Source organism: Pan paniscus, chromosome 18 (assembly GCF_029289425.2).
Source record: "Pan paniscus chromosome 18, NHGRI_mPanPan1-v2.0_pri, whole genome shotgun sequence".
Lineage (NCBI taxonomy): Eukaryota > Metazoa > Chordata > Mammalia > Primates > Hominidae > Pan > Pan paniscus.
Genome location: NC_073267.2, coordinates 5,032,538 through 5,041,287, shown reverse-complemented (window position 1 = coordinate 5,041,287; position 8,750 = coordinate 5,032,538). Strand labels below are relative to the sequence as shown.

General features: G+C 50.2%; 1 protein-coding gene across 6 annotated transcripts in view; it reads right to left on the bottom strand.

The window, feature by feature from the left end:
• Positions 1–1,244: 1,244 nt before the first annotated feature.
• The window catches only part of HMOX2 (heme oxygenase 2), a 35,491-nt gene continuing 27,985 nt past the window's right edge, over positions 1,245–8,750 (bottom strand). For 4 of the 6 annotated variants that reach the window (XM_057299973.2, XM_003815118.5, XM_055099272.2 and 1 more), the window contains 5 exons: positions 5,549–5,675; positions 4,146–4,263; positions 2,956–3,447; positions 1,609–1,735; positions 1,245–1,518 (listed from right to left, as the gene is read on the bottom strand). In XM_057299973.2, the coding sequence (XP_057155956.1) occupies positions 1,391–1,518; positions 1,609–1,735; positions 2,956–3,447; positions 4,146–4,263; positions 5,549–5,634 (951 nt within the window). In that variant the 5' untranslated portion in view covers positions 5,635–5,675 and the 3' untranslated portion in view covers positions 1,245–1,390. Of the gene's footprint in view, positions 1,519–1,608; positions 1,736–2,955; positions 3,448–4,145; positions 4,264–5,548; positions 5,676–8,188; positions 8,335–8,750 lie in introns of all 6 variants that reach the window. The other 2 variants (XM_055099274.2, XM_063598314.1) reach the window with 2 other exon arrangements.

Below are 8,750 nucleotides of genomic sequence, written 5' to 3'. Positions count from 1 at the left end.
GAAACCAGAGTCGGGTGTAGACCAGCCCTGGGATTTCCAGCTGTGACTGGGCCAGGGCACACGTTGGTCTCGGCAGTGGCTGTAAGGTCACCTTCCTTCCTCTGATGCTGGTTTCAACCATCTATATATGGCATCCACGCATGGGATCTGCAAGCTGGAGCCCTCCTACCCGCAGGCTTGAGCACAGCATCATCCAGCCCTGGGGAGGCGCACCCTTAAGCAAGACAGACTCGGCCGAGGCTGACAGGCAGAAGACTAACAGAGCGCAGTCTGCACACGCAGGTTCTGGGCCACCTCTGGCCCTGGCCATCTCTGCACTAACTCATCTGAATTATGAAGGTGGCAGTCTTGGTCAGTAGTTTAAAGAGTTTCCCTACTTTTTAACCCTTTTTGAAATAAAACTTTTACAGGTAGTAGATTCCTATTAATAAAATTATTTAAGTTCATGTTTCTCTTTTAGAGAATGAATTGTTTAAATACAAATATGTGCTTTTTTAAAACCCTTATTTTTAAATATATATATATTTTTAAAAAAAACCTTTTAAGTAGGAAACCTCTAAGGTATTTCTGAGCTAAAAAATAGCAGTGCTGGATACACTTTAAAGATCTTTGCAAGACGGTTAGAGTGACTTTGCTTTGGAGACTAGAGGTGCTGGAGAGTAGACCAAGAGCAGGAGGTGGCTGCTGGGAGCCATGATGGACGATGTCCACTCCCCACACAGACATAACATGCCCTTGCTTCTGAGGGACTCTCCTATGGGGAGGTGGCTTGACCCACCCGGTGCCAGGAGGCAGGGAAGGAGGTAGCTTGCAAAGCCCACTATTGAGTGCTGGAGCATTTACACAGCGCGGAGGAGATAAGCTGGGGCTGAGCAAACCGCACCCAAGGGGTTAGAGGGATTCTGGGTGAGAGGGATGAGCTCCCAAGGCCTCTGAGGCTTCCACCCACACCCACCCTCACTCCCAGGGTCCAAGAGAGGCCCAGAAGTTGTACAGCAGCATCCAGCAAGGCCCCCTCCCACAGCTTGGGCTTACAGGCCACTCACCTCCAACAGGGGAGATAGTCACCCATGTACTGCAAAAACGGGGACTACCGGAAGCAGCCTAGGGCCCAGAAGTGTGGAAGCCTGGAGTAGAGCTGGGTCGGGGGCCAGGCCTGCTGCACTGTGCCGACTGCTCCCAGGGTGACAGCCTGTGCCCAGTGCGGAATATGGCCCATAGAGAGGATGCTGTCAGGCAGAGGCTCTAGCATCTGGCTTTTATTGGTTGCCTTTCTTAAACCCAGCATTTTTTAAAAAGTCACCTGAGGTGGTAGTTTAGTCAGGGCTGGAGAAAGGGGTAGGCCAGTGGTCAGTCAGGAGGAGGGTACCGGTGTGGCATGATGGGTCCTTCACATGTAGTACCAGGCCAAGAGTCCAGCAGCTAGGGCCACACCAGCGGCCAGGATGAACTGGAGGCTGGGCTTCCTCAGCACAGCCATAGCTGTTCGGAAGGGACAGCTGCTGCCCTCCAGGGCACCTGTGTGGCAGCACCAATAGGAGACATGGCATCAGTGGAGTCTCCTGCTACACCTGCCCCAGGAGGGGAGGTCAGGACACACAGACCTACCTTTGTCTTGTTCAGCAGCGTAGAAAGGGCATTTACGCATGTCTCCTTTCCCATCGTGTACAGGGAACCCATCCTCCAAGGTCTCTCTGGCCAGTGTGGAGCCGGCCTGGTCCAGTTCATTGAATATCTGCAGGAGCAGAGGATCGACTGAGCCATCTTTGGGCTGCCCATACTTTTTTTTTTTTTTTTAAATGTCTTTTGAGATGAGGTCTCTGTTGCCCAGGCTGGAGTGCAGTGTTATGAACATGGCTAACTCACTGCAGCCTCAAACTCCTAGGCTCAAGTGGTCCTCCCACCTTATCCTCCTACGTGTGTGTACCACCATACCTGGCTAATTTTTAAATTTTGTGGGGAGATGGTGTCTCACCTTGGTTGCCCAGGCTGGTCTTCAACTCCTGGGGTCAAGTAATCCCCCTGCCTCAGCCTCCCAAAGTGCTGGGATTACAGGCATGAGCTACTGCGCCTGGCTACACTCTCCTTTTAGAGGACGCCCTCCAGAGAGAGTGAGCTGGAGCAGGTGAGCTTGCTCAGGTGTGCCAACTACACAGCAAGCAGCACTGGTGGGCGGCAGCTGCACTGCCTGATGCTCCTCCCTCCCTAGCATGAGCTCTGGGGAGGTGTGGATGTTGGTACCCCAAGAAGGCTGCCAAATGCTGGGTCTCCCCTGGGAACTGACCAGAGATGTACCCCCATGCCTAGCCTTCTCTGAGGTGGCTCAAGCCACTGAAACTACCACAGCACAGACAGGAGGGCATGAGTACATCCCCATTTCTAGGTGCTGGTTATTTTTTTATCAAGAAGCAACAGAAAACCTGGAACATGGGAGAATGAGACTGTGGCAGGGCATACTCATCCTGAGTGCCCTGGGAGGCCTCAGTGGAAGCTGACAGGACCTGGGGACAGAGTAAGCTTCCCCAGGTTCAGCCTCATCTAAAGGCTACTTGTAAACAGAGCTTATTTACTCTCCTTGGTGGCACTGGCTCTCTATTAACTTATAAAGCAGGGCTTTTCAGAGTAAAACTTGAAAAGAAAATTAACCATTCTTCAAGACCAGCATCCTGCAATGAGGGAGGAAGCCAGCTCCATTCTTCCAGACCCCTCTATGTGCGAGAGGACTTACCCTTCCCAAAACACTACCCACTGGCATCTATCACACCAGGCCTCCATGCTGGGAACCACCCACTGGGCCCACAAGCTATGGTGGCCAATCTGGTGGCCACCTTCCTCTCGGCACCCTGCAGCTCATCTGTCCTAATGCCATGTGTGCCTTCCTGGGCCACTATGGATCTGCTACCACTGTCAAAGTTTCCCTCTTCAGCCCTAGCAGCTGGCAGCCCCCAGTAGTACCTGCATGTTATACTCAAAAGCCTTGTTGGCCTCCTCCACGATCCTCTCTTTGGTCTTCATGTTCAGGTCCAGGGCGTTCATCCTGGCCCGGTAGAGCTGCTTGAACTGCTGGGCATTGTCCACATTCTCAAACAGGTAGAACTGGGTCCCTTCCCCTGTGCTGGGGAGTTTCAGTGCTCGCTGGGCCACCTTCTTCAGCACCTGGCCCCCCGAGAGATCCCCCATGTAGCGGGTGTATGCATGGGCCACCAGTAGCTCCGGCTCGTTCTGCCCTATGTAGTGGATCCGCTCCACATACTTTTGGGCAGCCTTGGGGCACTGCACCTGCTCCTCCCAGTTTTCACCAAAGAAATACTCCATGTCCTTGGTCAGCGCCTCCTTCCGGTGCAGCTCCATGGGGAAGTACAAAGGGGCAAAGGCTGGATGGTCCTTGTTGCGCTCCATTTCCTCCTCGAGGGCTGAGTATGTGAAGTAAAGTGCCGTGGTGGCCAGCTGTGGAGGTGACAGGAGGCCAGCTATGCCTGAGCACACCACATCCGAGCAGCTGGATGCAGAGGCTCAAGTGACAACCCCCAACCCCAAAGACCCAATCCTATGGTCCATTTTTATGTAGTGAATTATTTAACACACAAGGAAGCTTTTGTTTCTTAAAGGAATGGCACGGTGAAGTCTTTGGAACACGCATACTTTTGCTTCCTTCACACCACTATGTTATTCTATCTAAGCCATGAGAACCAATTTTTTTTTTTTTTTGGTGGGGTAAAGAGTCTCGCTCTGTCACCCAGGCTGGAGTACAGTGGGACGATCTCGGCTCACTGTAACCTCCGCCTCCCAGGTTCAAGTGACTCTCCCACCTCAGCCTCCCAAGTAGCTGGGAGTACAGGCACGCGCCACCACACCCGGCTAATTTTTGTATTCTTAGTAGAGACAGGGTTTCACCATGTTGGCCAGGCTGGTCTCAAACTCCTGGCCTCAAGTGATCCACCTGCCTCGGCCTCCCAAAGTGCTGGGATTACAGACATGAGCCACTGTACCCAGCAGAGAGCCAGAGCTTAACGTCAAGAAGGAATGGAGTGTGGAGAAAAGCCCAGCTTTTCCCTCAGAGTGGCTCCAGGGGCACTTTTCTCATGGGACCAAGGCCCCCACCCCAACCCCATATGACAGTCTGGAACCCAATGCGGGGCACAAACCTTAAACAGCTCCTTCTTAATGTTGCCTTTCAAGAAGTCCTTGACAAACTGGGTGTTTTCTGCCCGGTCGTGTGCTTCCTTGGTCCCTTCCTTCAGGAGCTCCGAGAGGTCAGCCATTCTGTGGAGAGATGGGAGGTGTTTGTGTGTCAATTAGCCCTTCCCAGCTTTCCAGAAAGGACCAGAGAGAGAAGATTGAGTCCACACCCCAAGGTGACCACCTGTTGTACTGGAGGCTGGGGCTTTTCAGACACTTCACTCCAACACAAATAGCAGCAACTTGTCAGGGAACACAGGGCAAGCAGACATGACAGTCTGCTCCAAGGACTCAGGACACAAGGGATAACTGTGGCCTGCTCCTTGAGAGTAGTACCCACGTCCCTGTGTCTGTGTTGGGAACCACCCAAATGAGCAATGCTTTGCTTCTGTGGCCACCTAGTGGTCGAAGAGACAGACATCTGTATTCCCTTCAGTATTTGCTGGCTTCTCTAAGAACAGCCTGCCTTGAAACGTGTCTTCTGGAATTCACACACCTCAGTAAGGCTGTGACCATGGGTCTCCTCAGATGGCCCTACTGCCTTCCTCCCACCTTGGACCCACAGCTTCTTTGGGACTATATGTGACTAGGACCAAGCACGGAAGGATGCAAAAGAGACAACCGAGAGGCTAGGGCCAGGACGTTGGGTTTGTGCTGCTTAACGAAATTACACAGTTGTAAAGGTGTGTGGATGGATGGACAAGGTAGAAAACGTGATCCTAAAGATGGTGGTACTTGGGCAGGGGCTTACATGTGTCCACACAATCCATCTACAAGAGTGAGAAAAATTTGGCCTTATCATGGTCTGGCTTCTGCTGTCTTCTTTAGGAGATTAGCTCGTTATCATCCATGTGCTGAGAATCAATTTATTATTAGCAATTATTTCAAGGGATAAAAAAAAAACTTGGCCAATGACAGGGCTATAATGAGAGGCTAATGATGCAGAACAGGGCCTGGAAGCTCAGGTTTAGCATGAGCTGTCCCTATACAGAGTAAGGAAAGGCTGCCCTGCAGTCTTTTATGTGGTAAAAGACTGAACAGAGCCAGCTTTGCCTGCGTTTACCCTTTCTCAGCCCAGATGAGGAAACGCGCAAGTTTTTAAAAAGAAAAAAGGATAACTAACATCAAATCCTATCAGCACTCCCAGGAGCACCTGCCCTGCCTCCTTGGATGAGACAATGGACCAGTGGGGAGAGTTCTAAGCAGCCAAAGCTGTATGCGGTCCCTGCAGGGCCAAGCAGGCACCCAGGGGTCCAGAGCTCATGGCCCATGGCCACTCCCCAGTGCTGCCAACAGACAAAACCAGGTGTGCTGAGCACGACAGGTGCTGGGCCCACCTGATTCAGTGCAGCCAGCCCCCATGGCTCACCTCATTTGGTTCTCCTTTTCTAGGGCCCCAGAGTTCTTTTTTTCTGACTCGTCTACCCCCTCTGAGGTTTCCACTTCCGCTGACATTGCTGCTGGGTGTGGTTCTTGCTGCTCTCGCTCCTCTGGTCCTGCAGAGACACAAGGAGCTGGTGATGTGGCACCCACGGCAGTCACTTCCCCAAATACCTGTCGGTTCTGCTTTCCTCGGAGCGAATGTAACCAAGGTGACACCCACACACCCCAGGATTGTTTTCTTTAAAATAAAGCTCTGCCATTACTGGGACCATAGTGGAATATGGAAAAAATCTGAATATGAACAATGTATTAGGTAATAGCATTGTATTGACATTAAGCTTGCTGGTTTTTAAAAATAATTGTACTGCGATTATATAAGAGAATGTCTTTGTTCCTAAGAAATACACACTGGGGTATTCAGAAGTAAAGGTACACTGCCTGCAACTCCCTGTCAGATGGTTCAGAAGACAGTGTGTGTGCATGTGCATATGCTGCAGGGTGGGGGACACTGGCAAGTCAGAAAAGCAAACAAGGCAAAATCCTAGCAGTGAATCTGGGGAAGAGGTATGAGAGTTCTTTGTACTATTCTTACCATTTTTCTGTATGCTTAAAACTGTATCAAGGCAGGGCACAGTGGCTCATGCCTGTAATCCCAGCACTTTGGGAGGCCGAGGCAGACTGGAGTTTGAGACTAGCCTGGTTAACATGGTGAAACCCTGTCTCTACTAAAAATACAAAAAATAGCCGGGCATGGTGGTGCACACTTGTAATCCCAGCTACTCGGGAGGCTCAGGCAGGAGAATCTCTTGAGCCCAGGAGGCAGAGGTTGCAGTGAGCCGAGATCACGCCATTGCACTCCAGCCTGGGCAACAAGAGTGAAACTGTCTTAAAAAAAAAAAAAAAAAAAAAAGACCGTATCAAAATTAAAAGTTAGGCCAGACACGGTGGCTCATGCCTGTAATCCCACCACTTTGGGAGGCCAAGGTGGGTGGATCACCTGAGGTTAGGAGTTCAAGACCAGCCTGACCAACATGGAGAAACCCTGTTTCTACTAAAAATACAAAATTAGCCGGATGTGGTGGCGCGTGTCTGTAATCCCAGCTACTCGGGAGGCTGAGGCAGGAGAATCGCTTGAAGCTACGAAGCAGAAGTTGCAGTGAGCCAAGATCGCGCCACTGCACTCCAGCCTGGGCAATAAGAGTGAAACTCTGTCCAAAAAAAAAAAAAAAATTGAAAGTTACCAAAAACAAAGAAAACCTCAAAAACCTTAGGGAAACAAAAAGCTTGGCAAGCAATGCACAGTTCCATCCCTCTGCAAGCGTGCTGAGGCCAGTTCATCCTACCTGTGAGAGGCTGGGTGCCTTGTGCAGAAGGCAGCCTACAGGAGTTACCAAAAAAGCAGACTGTCCCTAGCCTACTCAGGACTTTGCTAGGATGAAGGAAATATTAAGTTGGCCAATCAATTCCCATTGCCTGCTGCTAATGCTGAGCCTTTGTCAGCCAGGGAAACACAGTCCCATATCAAGGCAAGCTCATCCCCCATCCCTCGGGGCTTCTGCTCAGGCAATGTTAAGGCGCAGCCCATTTGGGGAACCTTCCACATGAATAGCAGCACAGTAGCACCAACAACTAATAAAGTAACTCACAAAGACAGAACTGGGGCCAAATCAGGCCAAACTGGGCCAAGGAAAAAGAACTTACTTACTGAGCATTTTCTATGTGCTCTACCCAGAAACAGGTGTCAAGAAGAACACAGAAGTGTTAAGAAATGGTCCTTAAAAGGCCCAAGGCACATATCCTTCCTGAGTTTTCTCTAGATACCTAGTTATATTTTTGTTATCTTTTAGGATATTATAGTACATGGTTTGCTCACTGAGGTCTTTTTGAACCATCTCTCTCACCTTTAGATTTAGCATCTCTACTGGGATTATTTTAGGAAGTCAAGCAATAACTCATATAGCACAATGCCTACCATGTGATAAGCACTCAATGAATGTTACATCATGATCATACTTTATTTTGACTGAGGCTTAGTGATGTCTGAGAACACTCAGAAAATAAACATCGGGATGTACAGAAAAATGGAACCTTCTCTTGACTCCAAATCAGAGACACTCTACTCTGCAATAATGCTGATGAACTGTACGATGCACAGCACAGTCTAGAAGAATGTGAAAGCAGGCAGGTATTACATGCAGGGAACAGTATGCAGAGGGCTTCCTGGGGCAGGACCCTCAACACAGACAGGATTTGGGGCAGGGCTGGGGGAGGGCCTCCAGATCAAGGGAATATTATGAACAAAGCCAGAAATGGGTAGTTCACAGAGATAGCATAAGGCTGCCCAGCTGTGCGTCCACTTACCAAGGGGCAAAAACAGGCATTGCAAGCTGTAGAATAAGCCTCACATGGGCCTTCAGACCTTGATTTATAAATGTTTTCTCTTTTTTTTTTGGTAAAAGTACAGCTTTGCTAGCCGGGCGCGGTGGCTCACGCCTGTAATCCCAACACTATGGGAGGCCGAGGTGGGCAGATCAGGAGGTCAGGAGTCCGAGACCAGCCTGGCCAACATGGTAAAACCCTGTCTCTACTAAAAATACAAAAATTAGCCAGGCATGGTGGCACACACCTGTAATCCCAGCTACTCAGGAGGCTGAGGCAGGAGAATCGCTTGAACCTGGGAGGCGGAGGTTGCAGTGAGCCGAGATGGAGCCATTGCACTCCAGCCTGTAATCCCAGCTACTTGGGAGGCTGATGTAGGAGGATTTCTTGAGCCTGGGAGACAGAGGTTGCAGTGAGTCGAGATCATGCCACTGCACTCCAGCCTGGCCGACAAAGTAAGACTCTGTCTCAAACATAAATAAATAAAATACTTAATAATAAATAAATAATAATAACAGCTTTGCTGTACACCCTTGAGGACCCTGAGAGCCAAAATTTGTCTCTGGCTGCTCAGTTCTCAGGCAGCAGAGAAAAAGGTGCTGGGATGAAAACACTGAGCTATCTAGAGGAGGGAGGGGTGCAGTAAAGGGTCCTGGAGCCTCTAGATGGGTGATGGAAGTAAAGGACCAGGCTGAGGGCACACACACACCAGGCTGAGAGTCCAGGTACCCCAGGACCACAGGCCCATGCTCCTTACAGGCAAAATGAGGCAAAGACAAGTGCCATCCATGGCCCAGGTTACCAACTGC